General features: G+C 41.5%; 1 protein-coding gene across 1 annotated transcript in view; it reads right to left on the bottom strand.

The window, feature by feature from the left end:
- Positions 1-18,589, bottom strand: part of si:ch211-26b3.4 (connector enhancer of kinase suppressor of ras 2) — a 55,682-nt gene that overhangs the window by 21,402 nt on the left and 15,691 nt on the right. Inside the window, exons 3-9 of the mRNA XM_053323308.1 lie at positions 12,410-12,612; positions 11,489-11,576; positions 10,320-10,361; positions 5,983-6,102; positions 4,342-4,401; positions 4,138-4,206; positions 572-718 (exon numbers count right to left, since the gene is read on the bottom strand). Of these exons, the coding sequence (XP_053179283.1) occupies positions 572-718; positions 4,138-4,206; positions 4,342-4,401; positions 5,983-6,102; positions 10,320-10,361; positions 11,489-11,576; positions 12,410-12,612 (729 nt within the window). The remainder of the gene's footprint in view (positions 1-571; positions 719-4,137; positions 4,207-4,341; positions 4,402-5,982; positions 6,103-10,319; positions 10,362-11,488; positions 11,577-12,409; positions 12,613-18,589) is intronic.

The raw sequence follows: 18,589 nt of genomic DNA, 5'->3' as shown, positions 1-18,589 counted from the left end.
ACAGCGAAATAGAGTCACTTTAAATCCTTTCCTGTTCACTAGAAAGTGAGAATTGACAAGGAGAGAGTTTTCAGGTGGGCAGGAGCCTCTGGCTGCAGGATGACCCAGCTAGCCTTCCAAAATGTAATGTGTTGTGAATATTAGTATACCAGTATTTATTTATTTGCACTAACTGATCATAACTTATGTGTGTTTGTATCTGTCTTTCTTATTTTATGTCATTTCAGTGAGCCAAGAAGTGAACAAGTGGAGGAAAAGACCATGATGTATGCAGGAAATCAACACAGAGCAGGCTAGTGAACGACCCGTAATTAGTGTATTCTTCAACTGAACATCACACACAAATACACACAGAAGAAGAGTGAGAGTAAAGTGTGACAAATTGTGCAGCTTTAACAAAAGTATTTTGCCAACATGTCCCTCTGTATGTAATTAATTAGATATAACAAGCTTGTGTGTGTAGTGTATAGCTTGGGTTGTGTTTGTAGGAGTCATTCTGGTATAATGCAGTAAATAAGCTCCATTACAAGAATCCATTCCATAATATAAAACCTGTGTTTCTGATATTTACCTGCAGGCCCAGTGGTTTCCAGCGGACGTTCCTGAGCAGAGCCGGCGTGGAGCTCAGGGTGTTTTGGGGTCTTTTCTTCAATGTGAGGATGACTCCGCACGGGTCCTCTCTCAAAGCGTTGACCAGGTTCTTCAGCTGCCAGCCCACCTGAGGAACACACACACACACCGGGCTGCCGAAACAACTGCTTCAAACCACTGCACACACGTCTTACATTCGTACATAGTGCACTGGAAGCAACCAAATCTGATAAGGAAAACACGCACAAATATTGCAAACCGACCACACACACAAATCTTCTGCCCCCATATGGGATGTCTGGGGGGGAGGAGAGGGGGGGTTGGTTTTAAACAATTTGGCCACACTAGTTGCACCATTCTGATTTTGTCATCATTTTGTCAGAGCTTTTCTTATTATATATTGTACAGTACATTGTATGTTGTTTCTGTGGTTGCCAAATTCTTCTAGATACATTGTGCACTTTTCTTTTGGCATAACTCTGTTTTTCAAGGTACTCACTTCAAATTTTGCACAATGGACACTAAACATCCTTGTAGGTCACCCTTAAGAGGATTTGGGTATTTTCCAAGAATCATAGCCACCATGTATAAATCAGCAAGACCATCCATCAAGATGTGTACTTTGAAGTTAATAAATGTTTGTGCATCCTTGATAAATGTGCTTTCTGAGTGCTTCTTATTATTCACTGTGTTTTTTATGTCATACACAATGCTGAAGTCACTAGTAAAGATGCATCCATCAGCTGCTCCACCATGCTTCAGCTACCAATCCAGTCATTACATTTCATAAGTATCAATACAGTATGATTATGCACCACACTGACCCAGTACCACTGTTCTGCAAACACTGTCATATTAAAGTAAATAATGGCTTAGTCAGGATGGTTTAGCCGTGAGAAAGAGAGAGCTGGTAAAAGAGTAAAAGAGCAGTGCTGACTGCAGTGTTTCCTTGTGGTTCCGGCCGGCCTGTCTCCAGAGTTCGCTGCACTCGTCAGGCCATTGATTGGCTACACTGGTCTCAGCTACTGCATGTGTCCGCAGAGGCCACCGCACACACACACACACACACACGCACACACACACACACACACACACACACACACACACACACACAACTGCTCTGACCTTATTCCTGACATAATGATGACCAGCCTGTGTCAGCCTTTAGCGTGTTTCCTGTTCTCTTTGGCCCAGTTCATGATTCTGGGTTCAGCCAGCGTTCACCAGCAACAAAAGCCTTGATGAAAGTATGTTTGTACTGTACGTCCTGGACTGTTCTGCCTACTAAGACAAAAATAACGGCACGCATGGAATCGCGTACTCATTAGGACTGACATTGTTCAACTTTCCTCTGATTTATTAGAACAAATTGTACAATTGCAGATTAATTTTTCAGGAATCAAACCAAACATATCTAGTGAAATGTGTCAGTGAGTTCAAAACATTCAAGTACCAAAAGCTGGCATTGAATCTCTGGTCAAATTTGTTATCTTGTTAACAATTTCAACAAGAAAGGCAAAGTTATACACTGCAGCTTGTGTTTAGACAAATTGTGTTTACCACTTTGATTCTTTTTTTTTAACATTTTATTTTTATTGTGGAGCTTGATAACAGTCCCATATCGAAAGTTACAGTAACTGTTAAATATGCCACAACACCAGCCAGCCATCTGTTAGCTTAGCATAAAGAAAACAGCTAGCCTGGCTTGGTCCAAAGGTAAAATTCCACCTAACAGGACCTCTTCAGCTAATTAACATGTTACTATACCTTATTTTATCAATTCCTACCTATTTCCTCCTGCTTCCAGTCTTCATGCTAAGCTAAGCTAACGGGTGGCTATGCTGTAGCTTCATAATAATTGGACAGATAAGAAAGTGAAAGCTCTCAAAATCAGTTTTAATGAAATACAGCTATTGTATCAGCACTAGTATCAAAACTTTTAAAACAATGCCCAACCTCGCAGTGTACATGCTAACAGCAAGCACAAAACCTTTCTTAACCAGGCCAGTTTAGAACTGTTCTGTTATGCAAATACGCAGAGAGCAGAGGGAAACATGGAGAGACCTACCAAAAATAATAATAGAGCATAAACTGCTGCTGGAGAGGTTTTTCAAATCCCAGGGGTCTTCATTATTTTCCCAGATGCTATTACCTCCACATAATTATGTTGCCTCTTCAAACAATCAGTTTGTTATTTGAGCAAATTCCACAATTTTTACCTCAAAAGAGAAGCTGAGCTAAAAACCACAAGTCCTGTTTTGAAGTGGGTCGCAAACAGAAGCTCATGCATAGACATGAAGGCAGCACTGTTGCTAAATACGTGGGATAGGCCTACATAATGATTCTATAATGTAATGGAATTTGTTCATTCAATATTCACACTAATCTAATTTTTAGATGTGGAGCCTCACTAGATAAACTTATCAGCCGTAATGTTGACAGAGTTTGCTGGTAGTGTGTATCCATCTTTCCTCCTCAGCAGCTTGATTTAGGATTGGAAAAAAAAGAGCGATATTGACTAGAGACTTCCCCTCCTTTCCTTTTCATCCTCTTCTTCTTCTCCCTAAGTCCCTCTTTACTTCCTCCTCCCTTTCTCGCCCCACTCTCCCAGCTTTGCCACATCCCAGCATCCCCTGACTGCTTCACACCCTCCCTTTCCCGCACACACACGCACACACACACACACACACACACACCTCTGTCTCCCTCTGCTTATCTCCTCCCCCAGGGTGAGGGATCAGAGTGGTGAGGGTCTAGCTGAGGGAGTAATGAGGGGTTGGAGCTGGGAGCTTGGCAGGGTGCGATCTGCACTGTCACCCCGAGGAGAGAGAGGGAGAGAGATAACATGCAGCTCCCTCACGCGTCAATCAACGCCGCTCTGCAGCGCACGCATGCACGCTTTCGCATGAGCAGCACCTATCGAGACGTACGAGGAAATACTCACGGAAAGCACACAAAAAAACGTCTACACAGACACCAACCCCCCCAAAGACATCTCAAATAAACGCTGGAACAAATCGTTTGTGCCAGAGCTGACAGCTCAGGCAATAGACGGCGCGTTCAATCACATGCTCTCACAAGGCATCATTCTGTTTAAAATGGCTGCCCATTTTTGTGTCTCCTTCTGATGTGACGAGTTGAAGGCAAGCACTACAACTTATTCAAGTCTGAAAGTGGAACATGAGTTCATATTTCAAACCAGACGACTCCTTCAGGGGTTACTTATGACAATTGGAACAAATTCCAGAAAGAGTGAGCTGACAATCACACTGGACTGAACAAAGGTCTTGTAACAATCGTCCTATAATCTGCCCCTGCAGCAAGCCTAATTAGCCTACATAGCAACACAGGCACAGGACAGGAAGCACCATGGTGGCAGTGGTGGTGGTGGTGGTGGTGGTTGGTGATAGCACGCACAGCGTACCTTGACAGCTCCTCAATATAGCACAGAATGGGGAACAAAAGACAGTTTGCAGTATGTATTCAAAGTGGAAACACATGAAAAGTACACATGTTGTGTTAGGAAGCTACTCTTCTTTTACTCACCACTGTCTGGTGGTTGACTTGGATCACCTCGTCACCTGCGTGGATCTTCTTACACTGATCTGCTGGAGACTGGAGGACAGAAAGGGACAATGGGAACACATTTGGGATGAACTGAGGCATGGATTTGAAGTAGGCTATGAGATTGTGAATCAGATGTGGTTGGTAGAGTATCAAGCTTAAAACTGAGCTTAACAACAAACTCACGTTTTCTGTGGTTCCAGTGATGACGTGGAGTCCATCATACGTCGATTTGATATACATCCCCTGAAACACGAACACACACAGGAGGGAAGGACTTGAACTTTACTGCTGTTTACAAGGTTAACAAAGGTAAAAACCAGCATAAAGCATCTTAGCAAGAGTTGGTCCACAAGAAACCTCTACAACAGCTTCAGTGCTCATTGTGATGGTGTTTCTGAACTCTAAAGGGAGGGATGAGCACCATTCTTCCAAAAGATATTGGTGGTGGTGGAGAGCGCTGTCTAACACCTTGCTCCAAAATTGCCCAACTGGTTTGACTTGCCCTGTATGCAAACATCTGCATGTTATGTTTCTCCACTCACTTATTGAGGTTTTTTCTTTGGTTTGTCACTATTGTACCTTAGACTTGACACCCTAAAGACTTGTCTTGAGTCGAGACTTGAAAGCAAAAACATTTTAAGTCTCCAGTTTGACTCAATAAAGTCCTGCAACAATGAACAAAGAGTAAGACTGTGAACGACAGGCCTTGCATCCTCATACACTTTGAATATTTAATTACTAGTCTGATGCAAAGACTTGGATTCCTTTGTGTAATCTGTTTTACATTACTGACTGCTAACACAGCTTTGAAAGGAGAACGTTCAAATGTTGTGCGTAACACAGTCTAAATAAGTCCAAATGCCAATTTAAGTCTCGACTTTGCTTGTATTTGTCCCTAGGGCCTTGATAAGTGACTTGAGGCTAGACTTGGACTTGCCCCAGGAGATTTAAAGTTGCACTGATTGATTTTAAGGAATAGTGGGATGAAATGAAAACACATTTGATCACTTTATACAGTTGCTATGGCAAATTTGCTAGCAAACAGTTTCTTATCTACATATTCAGCAGACAAAGAGCAACATTTTCACCATATTAGTTTGATATATCTCATTTTACAATAGATTTGCAATCTCTATCAATGCCTGTAAAATATGTAGCTGATAAATACTTCACTGTGATCAATAGCTTGTCGCTAATTTTAACTATTTGTAATTTGGTGCTGAGTAGGTGGTGTACAGTGAGTTTTTAGAGCTTCTTCGCTAAAAACAGCTGCCTGCCATGACAGAAAACAATGCTATTAGAGCAGTGAGAGTGTACAAAAACATTAAAGATGCATGCCAAAAAAATTTAAACAATTAGCTGAAAGACAGCATAATGCTCTATACAGCTGGGGGTTACTGCAGTCAGGTAATAATTCTGTGTGGATTCTGCTACAAATGACCCCTTTCACATTACATATTCAGTCAATTATAGCTGCTTTAAAACTTCGAACTTGGTTTGAATTTAATTGAGACTTGCTATTGACGGACTTAAGATTTAAGATTTAGTCACTACCTTTGTGTGTCTGCTGTGTGGTTGTGGTTAGGTAGTGTACAGTTTTACAGACCAGAAAACCAGAAAATCAAGACTATCTGTTAAAATATGCTGAAATGCTCTGTAGAGCTGGGGGGAACTGAAGTCAGGTTATAATTCTCTGTGGGTTTGACTCCTTTCACATTACAAACAGTCATTTGATTCATTGTTAATATAAATCATTAACTATTGCAACTTAAAACATCTCTAGTGTATGTTTATGTGCAGGTGCACCCTCAGGTATGACCTTACCAGGCCTTCACTGGGCATGATGCTGGTGAGGTGGACCACCTCCAGATGAGCAGATTGAGAGACCAGAGAGTCTGACGACAGAGAGATGATGTGGTCGCATATCCCTGCTAAGGTCTTACACTGGAGTTGGCATCGGAGGTAAAGACAGCAGAGGGAAAAAAGTGACAGAAAGAGGGAAAGAGAGAGAAAAAGAGAGAGAGAGTGACAAAAAGGGAAAGACAGAAAGTTATTGAGATTGGTTTTGGTCCGCAAGGGATGCTGTGACCTAGCTGGAGGAGGTGAAACAGAAATCATTTCATCAGATTGTTCCACATCGCCACTTCCATCACTCCAGCACACAAACTGTTTCCTGTCACAGTCTGTCCACAGGCATGCCCACAAGACACCGTCACAGACAGAACAACACATCACCGATACCAGCCAACCCCGAGGTGCCCAGATGACATTTGCTAACATCTAAATTACACAGCACAGATTTCCATTGCTGCTATCTGTAATTTCATTTTGGAAGATAAGAGCCATTTTTTGCCATCACATCAGCTAAACTCAATCTGACACATTGTACTGGGGCTGGATTATCTGTGCCGTAATATTTTTTTCCTACCCTGGGTTTATATTTCTAATACATATTACCCCATTTGAGTGCATCAGAGCAAGTACGGCAAACACAAAGCATTACTTCACCTTGCCTTTGTTCTAAATAAACCTTGACTGTTTTTCAGGCTATTTGTCTGCTTGGTCACGCGTGCAAGTTAATTTATCATCAGCAACATCTCTGCCTTCTAATCTTGGCTGACTGACTACATTGGGTTTACAGAGACCGTTACCCTGGTTATCCTGCCTCAACGCATCGCTACTTAGTGCACACACACACTCACACACACACACACACACACACACACACACACACACACACAGCAGGATGTAACAGACATACATGTAAGAAAATATACTTTATTTATATTGACGTAAGCAATATGACACACATGCCTCGCTGTACACATACTGATGAACCCTGCATAAAATAATCTTCTGATCTCAATCTTAATGAGCAATTACCGGATTATAGTTATGGAATGAAGAGAGATCTTCACACCAACATACATGTCTAAGCACTTGCACACACACCATAGCATGTGATTCATTCAGTGTGAGAGAAAAGGTGGAGAGTCTTCAGTGAGCTGGCTATGTGATGCTTATGCTCTCTCTCTCTTACTGTCTCTCACACACATAGACACTTCCATCCATTTCTGGGTCAGTTATTTGAACATTACTCTGCCTGTTTATCTTCCTGCTTATACAGTAATATTATGTTCTCTTCGATGTTGTAGCTACACATCACTGTTGACTCCATGTAAAAGATGCAAAATTACACTTTTTAGCTTTAATCACAAAAAAATGAAGGAGGAAATAGAAAAAGAAGTGATAACAAAGTAGGGGAGTAGGGGGGTTGCAGTGTACATATAATCCTGCCTATAGAACCGTAAATAGTCCCCATTGAGTGACAATGTTGTGGCTCTGCATTTGCTCTGCTTTGATCATTGGGCTAATAGTCTTGACCTGGGATTAACACGGGCTGAGAGACAAAAGGCCAGTCACCAGTGCCGAGTCTCCACTCCTCCAGTTCTGACACACCCGGCCTTGATCTGACACGCCTCTGGAGAATCAGAGCGCAGATTATAGGGAAGTTAACTTATGTGGCTGGCTGGCGTGAGATTTAAGAGCAGTCAAACAGAAAGCCAGACGTAGTATCCTGCCAAATGGATTAAGCTCTGGCTGCGCACTCCCACCCTCATCACCTTCCTCCCTCACTCTCATTCTCTCTCTTTCTCTTGCTGTCTTCATCTTCATCCACACACACCTTTTCTCTGCATACCAACGCACGTTCACTCGCTAACATACACAGCCCCAGCGGTTACATAATGCGTCATCTCCACATGCATGAGCATACACACCGCGGCAAATGTAAACCTGAACCGAGACACAGAGAAAGATGGAGGGAGGGAAAGGAGGAGAAGTGGAATAGGGTGGGAGGCGGGAGTCCGGGAGGAAAGGGGAGAAAACAAGGAAAAGGGAAAACACACAACTAGGACAGTCTTATGTAATTCCTCTCATCCTTATGCATGCATGCACATAAAAACACACACACACACTCATACACACTTCACGCTCCATCAGACACACAGACTCACACATGCTCATATCTTATCTCTCTTCTCTCTCTTTCTCTTCTCTGTCTCTCTCTCTCACACACACACACACATACACACACACACACACAGACACACACACAATCCCTGTCCATCTGATTGCTGCAGGCCGTAGTCTAGAGGAGAGCAGAGTAGCAGTGAGTTTTGCATTATTGAGCAGAAGCTGACAAACGTACAACTACCACTACAGTAGTTACAGCAGAGCTGACCAGAGAGCTAGGCATTCTTTGAACCACATGCTGGATACACAATGGAGACCACCACATGCAGTATTTCTGTCCAGATCAACCTTTATACAGATATATTACTTAAAGTCCCCTTCCACTCAAAAATGTGTGTTTCTCTTTGTTCCTTCAGTTGGAATGAAGTATGTGAGTTTGACAGAAGGCTGTTTTCACATTGGTCAGCTGAAGGAGGAAAGTTTCTCTGTGCTCACTTGAAATCTGAGTTTAAGTACCTACTAGCATGATCTGTGACATCACAATTAGTTTGGAGCCAATCCTGAGTCCGGTATTCAACTTAAACACGTGTGATGTAGGATCTTGAAGAATCCATTGCACATACAACCCAGTCTTTATGATATAGATCTCAGTTGTGCATCATCATCTTCATGCTATGTGTGCATGTCCTGTGTGTGTGTCTGTTCCTATATGCGTGTTTGTGTGGTTTATGGTTTAGTGGCTGTCATTTCACCTCCACTTCATTAATTTCCAAAACACATAGTAAACAAGGATCAGCATGGAAGCATAATCTAAAAGCAAAAGCAAACACCTCCTCCTCCTCTCCCTCTCTCTCTCTCCCTTCACACTGTCTCCCTATTTCACACATAAACCTCCCACACATAACAGACTTAGTCATGTGTAGCCTTTAGTCTGGCACCCAGTGTTTTGCATGTGCAAGTGTGTGTGTGTGTGTGTGTGTGTCTGTGTGTGTGTGTGTGTGTGCGTGTGCGTGTGTGTGTACACATGTGCAGAGTCACAGCAATATGTGAATTTGCCTGATGCCACCATGTCATTAATAGGCCTGTATCAACAGAGGTAAACGACAGCTGTGGATCCACAAACAAAATGTAAGGGGGGGGGTGACTAATGTTGGCAGGGGCGACATCAAACCATGAGGAAACCAACATCTCGAGTTCAGCCTTGTCATCAGTACTACTTATAGAAATATGTTATACAATCGCATATTCACCACATATTGACAAAACATCTGATCTGGGTGTAATTGTTGGCATGAAATATTCAGACATTTTTTTCTGTGAACTCCCCCTGCCGACATTTCATTTGGTTTACTCCACCTGACCTTGAATGGTAGCAGGAAGTGTCCCAATCCAACTGTCAGCCCCGATCAGACACTAGCTGCTCACTCGGTTTCACGTGTGGACGCAGACAGTTCTCTGTCATCCATGCGCATACATACACACACACAAACACACACACACACACACACCCACACATCTCACACACACACAGGAACTAAACTCGTTCTCTGAAAAGGCCTCAGGCTTTCGCAGGCACAATTCTGTGCACGTTAAAAAAAACACACAGTCTGACATGCATACACACCCACGCACAAAACACAAATACACAAATACACACAGACAACCTCACACATATTCAGTGTGTTAATTACCTCATGTAATATTGTTTATGCAACCATCATTCCATATTATTTTTTGTCTGACACTAGACAAAATTTAGTTGAATCAACACTTGTTTCAGAGATTCTTTATGGCTCAGGTTGAGTTAACAATCTTGGAAAACAGCAAGGCCCTATGTGTAAAAAAGGGAGTAGCTCAGGAATATGTTGACTATCTTTGTCTTTGGAAGCATGCTGAAAAAAAGGATACTGAGTAGGCCTATCTTCACCATGAAAATAATAGTTTGACAATCTTCACTCAAGATCTATATTTCATCAGTGGATAGAGCGAGTGAGTGGAACATGAGTGACTGCAGTATTATTGTGCCAGATATGAAACTATACTGGTATAATAATCTTGTTTTGACTATCTATTCTATCTATCCACTTAATAGCTGTCACTGTTGTCATTGTGCCTCTCGTCTCTTACAGCAGGACCATGACAGAAACAGGACGACAACAATTTGCTTTTATAGAGCGGAAACTTACCACGTGGAGAATCTTATTCTCTGTCTCGTACACAGTGCAGTCCTGCGAAGGGAGGGGAAGAGAGACAAAGAAGAAGAGAATGTGAGATGGAGAAAACATCAATGTGAACATCCGCCCTGTAGCTCAAATATCTCCATCCTCCAAATATAACAAGCAGGAAAGAAGGAAATAAGAGAAATGAGAAGGCCGACAGGAAGAAAGATGGATGACGTTCTTTTCCACTGGAGAACATCAGCACTCAGCTATTTCATTTAGCCTTCCACATTATGCATATTACTTTATAATCTAGGCGGACTGAATTGACCGGTTACTATTCTGCCGCCTGGAGCCTTATGCGCCTCCCTGGGATTTAGAAACCTATCAACTACATTATTTGAACATGACAGATTGTTATTTAACGATAGCTGATAGTTAATCTATTTCTGGGAAAGCAGCCCATTGAATCCACCAGATGTGCATGCTAGCAGCTAATTCATCTGTTTGATGCATTAGTGTAGGCAGCGCTGCCACCTTTGTCTGTCTGTCTGCACCCTGGCAGCCACATCTTCATTTGGCTCATTGTGGACCTACGGTGGCCCCTTTCTCTTGCCTCTCCTCTGGCCCTTGTAAGAGGGGATGGGTGTTATCTGCTCGGCTCCAGGACTCACTCTGGGCACAGGTACAAACATACTCTCATACACTCTAAGCAGGGTCTTACAGGGAGGACATGGATGAGGTCCAAGTGAGCAGCTGTAGTTTCTGTCCAAACAATGAGATTTCGACAGTTTGAGAGTGTGCATGCATGCACCAGTGGTATTTTCTTTTTTAAAAAGTAAGTGGAAGTGTGGTGAGCAAGCCAGAAGGGGAGCAAACGCAGGACAGGAAATTAAGGAATGAGAGACTGCTCGTTCACTCCCCATCAGGGCCCATAAGTTAAGCCTGAGATGAGGTATCATAGTGAGTCAATGAGCACATTGCCAAAGGCGACTACAGAGAGCTACTGGTCCCATCAGCCATGCTGCAAATACCCTGTGGCAGTGGGCATATGTTCCACTTAAAGTCAAATCTATAGGAATGAGCTATAGACCAGCATGTTTCTATGTTTCTGCTCAACTGATTCAAAGCATGTGTGTGTGTGTGTGTGTGTGTGTGTGTGTGTGTGTGTGTGTGTGTGTGTGTGTGTAAGGTACCTGTTGTACAATGGTAGTTAATTCAAGGCAGAGCTGCACAATGTTGTTCTTCAGTAATGAATACTCAGTCACACTGGCAAATGGAGACCTGTAACAAAGAAAAAAAAACTGTTCATATTTTAAAGAATACATCTGAGACCTAAGAAAGATGATGATATTCTCTAGAACCTTGGGTTACTGTCCAGGTCATGATATCTTATATCTGTTAAATATTTTTATAAAAACACTTCTGGTATTCTGTCCATTCCCTTTCATTACAATCACACTTTTAGCACGTAAATAAATGAGCAAAGCATATTCAGTCATGCTATATCTTAAAATGAGTTTCTCCACTGGGTATTTATGAAGCAATTTTTTTTCACATTGGTCTTTTTATTTCGTTTTGTTCATTTATTCGCTAACAGTGTGATTCTAAAAGTCGGCGAGTAAGAGAAATAAAAGCTATCCTCCGCTCCTCTCAGAGCACAGAAGCAACTGATAAAGACAAACAATAATATTTGGTTTTGTATTGCGGCCAGGACGCTGCGCAACCCGGGGATCTACTAAAACTCAATATTGCTTCGTTTCATGTGTTCTCAGCTTCATACGGTCCCATCAGCTGATCTGAATTCACGATAAGAAGAAAGAAAACATCCCCCTGCTTGCTCTTGGATTCTTTACCCATCTATGAATTGCTTTACTTTATTAGAGGTGGACAAAATAACAGAAACAGTGGATGATGTAGGGTTCCTGTATATCTTGTTGACTTTAGGTCACAGTGTTCCTGTTATTTTGTCCACTGCCAGTAAATTACTCATTTCCAGTAACAGGCATGCTTCCTACAAACAAACCAATTACTTTTTCTTGTTATCCTTTTGAGCATTTTCTCTAAAAAACTAAAGGAAGATTCCACTTTATGCCAACAGGTGTGTAGAGTCATACCTGTCAAGCCAGGCCAGAAGGTTTTTGGCTGCACCAATGAGATCCACAACTGAGGTGAGGAAATCATTGGGTAGCCTCCGGGAAGCTCGTCCGTCATAGTGGCCGCCCCTCCGCCGGCCCAGGATAAAATTCTGAAGGTTCTTTGCCGAAGCGTTCAGTTTGTGGGACAGAGTCCGCAGGTTCTCTGTCTCTAGGCCGTAGTTCTGCAGGACAAACAGAGAGATTTATAGTTTATTATTCCTGATTGAAATCAATGGTTTGGGTTAATCTGTGACTATTTTGATCCAATAACCATTTAAATCCTCTTTCAAATAAACAGACGAAACATTCTCTAGTTCAGGCTCCTCTAATGTAGGAATACTGCTTTTTTGTATTATGTGATAGTAAACTGAATATCATTAAGCTGCTTAAACCAAAAGACATTTGAGTGCATCAGGTCTGTGAGAAATCATGTTTTTTCTTATTTTCTCTATATTCTAACATAACAATAAATCACTGATTGAAAGAAAATGTGTCAGATTCATGGTTTAATATTAGCTGCAACCATAAAATAAATAATTTAACATTTTTGAACCTATGCTTATATTTTACTTGTCAGATGAGAAATAGCTACCACTGAACTAGAGGACAACATAGCTAAGCATAAAGTCAATTTGTGATATCAAGCTATAATAAACTTGACTCCAGACTCTAAAAGTTATTGCGAATGTTCACCAAGAAATATTATATATATTTGTTTAACAGAAATAAACAAGTGTAAATTAAAGCTTTAGATGTGAACCTTGGAAAGGATCTGTAGTTAGCACACAGACATGAGAGTAGTATCATTCTTCTAAGCTAAGTCACAACAAGAAATTAAATAATCATATATCAAAATGCTTAAACATTCCTTTAAAGGTATGAAAACCTTTTATATGTTGCATGAAAGAGTAATACTTGAATATATCTTGGAATGTATACGTTGTAACTTATACATACAGACAGTACTTCCTACAGTACATAAGTGAAAATACTGCTGAAATGGAAAATATATTTATAGAACAAGAAATATTCTACAGTGATTTAAGCATAAATGGTTATTCAGAGTGGAATGAACTTAAGTTAAAAGTACTATCATAGAAGAACCATTAGTATTTCCATAAAACAGCCACTACAAGAACACCAAGCTGGTAGAGTAGCCCATTACCGCACTGCACTGTGACCCTTTTAAATAAACACACATACACACACACACACACACACACACACACACACACACACACAGACCCACTGAGCCACAGCGTCCCAAGGCACCTCCAGTCATGTCCTGCCTGACAGAGCCTGATTCCTGCTGACACAAAGGCTACACATTGACACACACACACACGCACGCACGCGCACACACACACACACACACACGCACGCATACACACACGCACACAGACACACACACGCACGCATACACACACGCACACACACACACACGCGCACACACACACACACACACACACATCCTTGTATAGTCAGATGTAGAGGCTGAGCTAGACATATCTATTCCTATTCTGCCTCTAGATCTATTCTACACAGTCACGACCACAGTGACTACAAAGGAGAGAGGGTTTCACAGTGGCAGCAGGGAAAGAGAGAGCGAGAGAGAGACAGACAGACAGAGACAGAGAGAGAGAGAGAGAGAGAGAGAGAGAGAGAGAGAGAGAGAGAGACAAAAATGAGAGAATTGAAAAACTAAAGAGGCAGAAGACAAGAGGGAAAGCGAGAGGAAGAGAGAGCACCCAGCTATGCATTCACACTCAAACTGGGTCATGCATACACTGTGTTCTGTATCATCTTCTGTATGTGAGTGTAGATGTATACATGAACTTGGCACGTACATGTTTGCACAGCTGTAATTAGGCTGTCTTATGATTTGATCTAAAGCTGTGCGCTACTCTCTCCAGGGGACAGAGTGCTGAGATGAAGCAGGAGAATAATGCCCTGTCTCAACTATCTGAATGACTGTGTGTGTGTGTGTGTGTGTGTGTGTGTGTGTGTGTGTGTGTGTGTGTGTGTGTGTGTGTGTGTGTGTGTGTGCGGAGAATGAGAGAAATAATTTGAGCGGTGCATGCATTTGTGTGCCTGCGTGTGTCAAATCAATACAGTAAGAGGGCGATGCCATTAGAGCAACCCCCCCCACCACCACCACCACCACCACCACCTCCCCACTTCCACCTTCATGTCGATGTGGTTGCCATAGCAGCCATGTGTAGAGTGGCCTCTTCTCTATGCTGATATTTCTACCATTGTCCTCAGAATCACACTCTAACAGCGTTTATGAAATGTTTCGGGAAAAAGAGGACCTCACCGTTTAATCTGTCTAATTAACATTCACTAGTGTCACATGTGAGCTTTTAAAGGCCTCTTACACCAAAATGTAGACTATCAAACCTCCACTAATCAACATAACATTGATGCTGTACACATGTTTTTCACATCATTTGCCTTACGCTTCAAAGATCTGGGTTCAGTGCTCAACTCAAGCAGATGAGCTTTTGTATAATGAGTGAATTTTAGATTTCTACAGCAGGTTTTCACCTTTTCTACAAGCTAAGCATTTGTTTCTTGCCTTAACAGAGCTGCTACCATACCTTTCGACATGATAGGCTGACCCAAATAATCAATAATAATCTCTTACTACTGGGGATTAAAACATGAAACCAGCGGCTGAGCGGGGTAAAGGTTTTTTCCATGATTTACTGTTTTTAAATGAGGTTCAAATGGGGGGGCTGATACAAGGATTGTCTTCACTGTTCATGGTTTGAGAAAGAACAGAAAGATCACTTGAACAAAACGGAGGCAGTCATGCCCACACACCTGCAAATCAAATAGAGTCATGCAGCAAAATGTGTTGGGATCAGGCATTACTGGAAGATACTGTCTCACAGACTAAAGGGGAAAAAACCAAAGGTAACACTCAGCTGTATATCTCATAGGACTCCTGAATTACCCAAAGTGTTTAAAATATTTAAAAAAAGGACTAGAAATATAAATGATGGCCAACTATGTAATAACTTTCACATAACCAACAACATTTCATTATAAATTTGGAGTCACACAGTGTAGCACTGAAACGGAACCAGCTAAGAAAGCTGATTCATCTGTGTGCAAGAGTTATAGGAGTAGATAAAGGATGAATCACTTTCTCATAACAAAGGCAAAACAAAAGAATTTGAACATCTATAGTTCTAAACATATTATTATGTTGTTATTATTAGACCTCATATCGAGATATTTTGAGTTTCAGAAAAGTTGTTAAGGCTTAATTTGAGATTTAAGATGCTTTGGTACATAGGCAGAATAGTGAATACCACTGTTACACATCCTGTCAGTTTGCATAGATTTTCTTCCAGGTGCTCTGGTTCAGATTTTCTAAATGAAAATGTTTAATGTGATGAAGTGAGGTCATACAGAGAAGAGTAGTGGTCCTAAAATAGATCCTTGAGGGACACCATATGGATAATTAATGTAAAAGAGCATCTCAGCCTCATCAGCTGAACCAGAGGGTGCTGAATAACTAACTACCACTTTAATAAAAAGTAAATACACAAAAGTTAACTGAGTAGATTTTCTTATTATGCACCTCCAACACAATGACCTGTTATTTATGCAAGTCTTTCTCCGATTTTGGGATATGCAGTCATTTTCAGTTTTGAATTCTGACCATTTCTCAGCATTCTTACTGAAAATGTGCTACACACACTGAAACCTACTTTGCAGAGATGCTGGGGGCACAACTCTACTGTATAAAGGTAGGGACTTTTCCACATTTACAGCGAGACTGAAAACTCAGTCAGTGCTTGAAACTTGCATTGATCCAGGTCCAAAGATTCTCCCTCTTTTACTGCAGGAGGACCATAAAGTCATAAAGGTAGAGCCAAGGGAACAAGGTTTTGCTTTCCTTATGATGGATTATATTGCTGAAGACAGTGAATCTCTCTTTATTATCCAAATATTCACAGTGCCTACAGGTACTAAAGAGCTGTGTCCATTTGTTACCAAGGGGAATTCAATCAATGTGAGGTTGGAGGATATTTGAGATTTGGTTTGGTTTGATAATGAAATGATGTCTGGAGACAGCCCCCTGATGATTTTACCTTTTGCTACAGTACCCCCTCCTGTTTTGGCCCTTCTCAGTGTTAACATTGACACCTGACTGTCTGGGAACTACTTCCCCCCTTACCAAGATGGCCCTGGTTCCTATCTGAATGATCTCCCTGCCCTTTTGTTTCTCCTTGCTTGCTGATTACTGCATTGACCTCACTGTGCCAGTCCAATCACCAATGTCCCGGTATAATCAATAAACATCCAACCACCACAGCAAACTTTGAACAAGGACTTGGTACATGGGACTTGGAGTGATTTTTCTTTAACACTTTCTCCAGCTACCTTGAAAGATAAATATGGTTGATTACAACATATGTCTTACTTTTCTAGTTCTATCAGTAATGAACTACTTTAACAAAGTGATTGCTGAGACCTGAAGAGATGACAATATTGCTACAACGTATGTTGTGAACAAGCCAACAGTTTAGCCAAATTACCAAATTACTTCAAGTGAGAGTGATAATCCCTCTTGCCCAGGAAAACTATATTTGCACACATACATACATACATACATACATACATACATACATGCATACATACATACATACATGCATACATACATACATACATACATACATAATGAAATGATTTATCTTCCAAAAAGTTTCAAAACTTGTCTGACTATCGGACTGCTCATGGTTCTTCCACAAAGGTTGTGTTCTTAGATCCCAGCAATTAACTTGGTAAGTGTGAGACTCACTGAAGTGACACAGATCATACAATCTCATACTACACATGTCTTTTCTCAGGCTAACCTTTCATCTTTGCTTCCTCCAATGTAAAATTTGTGATGTTTATGTGAGGAAAAACATTTTTTCTTCCAAGTTCAGACAGGCTGAAGCGTAGATCATAACAAAGTTAAGTCAGCACTTGGATGGTCATTGGATTTTCATGGATTGTCTATGAACATCATCTGTTTGAATGAAAGTGTGCAACAACAATTCATACAGCAGTCAATTGCAATGATTTTGTGGTCAAGCAACTAAGCATGAGAGGAGCAAGGCTGGAGAGACTGCTGTGTTAACATTGTTTGCACTGTTTACCTCACTATGTCTACAATGCAGGTAAACTAACATTAGTCAACGATGGTTCCACATTCAGCGGGTAAGCACCTTCATCACTGTACAACTTCTTATCTTTATGGGGCGGATATGGACCTGTTAACGAGATTCTGTGCACATGTAACAATATGCATGTTGTCTTTTTCTAGTGTGTGTGTGAGAGGTGGAGGAGTCTTACAGATTTCAATTACAGACCACACAGATTTCAGCCATGTTAACCTGACAGGTATGCAATACCCACCCACCACACCCAGCTCCACAGGAACAAATCTCACACCAAGCTCAAATCAAAAGTTGGCAGCCCTGGCTCATGACACTAATTTCAGTGATTCATCTAACCGTCTACCTGGCATCCCTTAATGTGTGCGTGTATGTATATGTGTGTGTGTGTGTGTGTGTGTGTGTCCAGTTCCAGGACATATGGTGATTGCTGCTCTGAGATACTCATTCCCATGCTGGAACATCTGAATGAAAAGAGATGCTGATTAGCACACACAAGCATGTACACACCACAAACACACACACACATACACACACACACACACTCACACACACACTCACACACACACACTTGCGCGCACACACTCTTACACACATTCAAACAGCCCCAACTAATCCAGCCGTGTGTGCCTGGGAGATAAGGTGCATCCTGCATATTCTTTCTACACACTCTCTCTCTCTTTCTCTACCTCCTTCTTCCCCTCTCACTCTCCTGTCCTCTCTCTCTCTTTCTCTCTCTCTGGGAGAGTAGCACCTAATTCTCCCTAATTCCCTAATCCTGAGCAGGGCCACTGCACATACAGTCAGCAGTGACCAAGGCAGTACACACAGGACCCAAATGATGTTTTTTTTTTTGTTTTTTTTGCCATTTCTTAAGCCAATATCAATAACTGGTGGAGGAAAATAAACAACATCCAGCATATAAATCTTTCTACCTGTGAGAATTTCTTCAGTGGTTGCATGAACGATTTTTTGAAAGTTT

Source organism: Scomber japonicus, chromosome 8, assembly GCF_027409825.1.
Source record: "Scomber japonicus isolate fScoJap1 chromosome 8, fScoJap1.pri, whole genome shotgun sequence".
NCBI lineage: Eukaryota > Metazoa > Chordata > Actinopteri > Scombriformes > Scombridae > Scomber > Scomber japonicus.
Note: the sequence above shows the minus strand (reverse complement) of the source record. Positions and strands in the feature narration are given on the sequence as shown.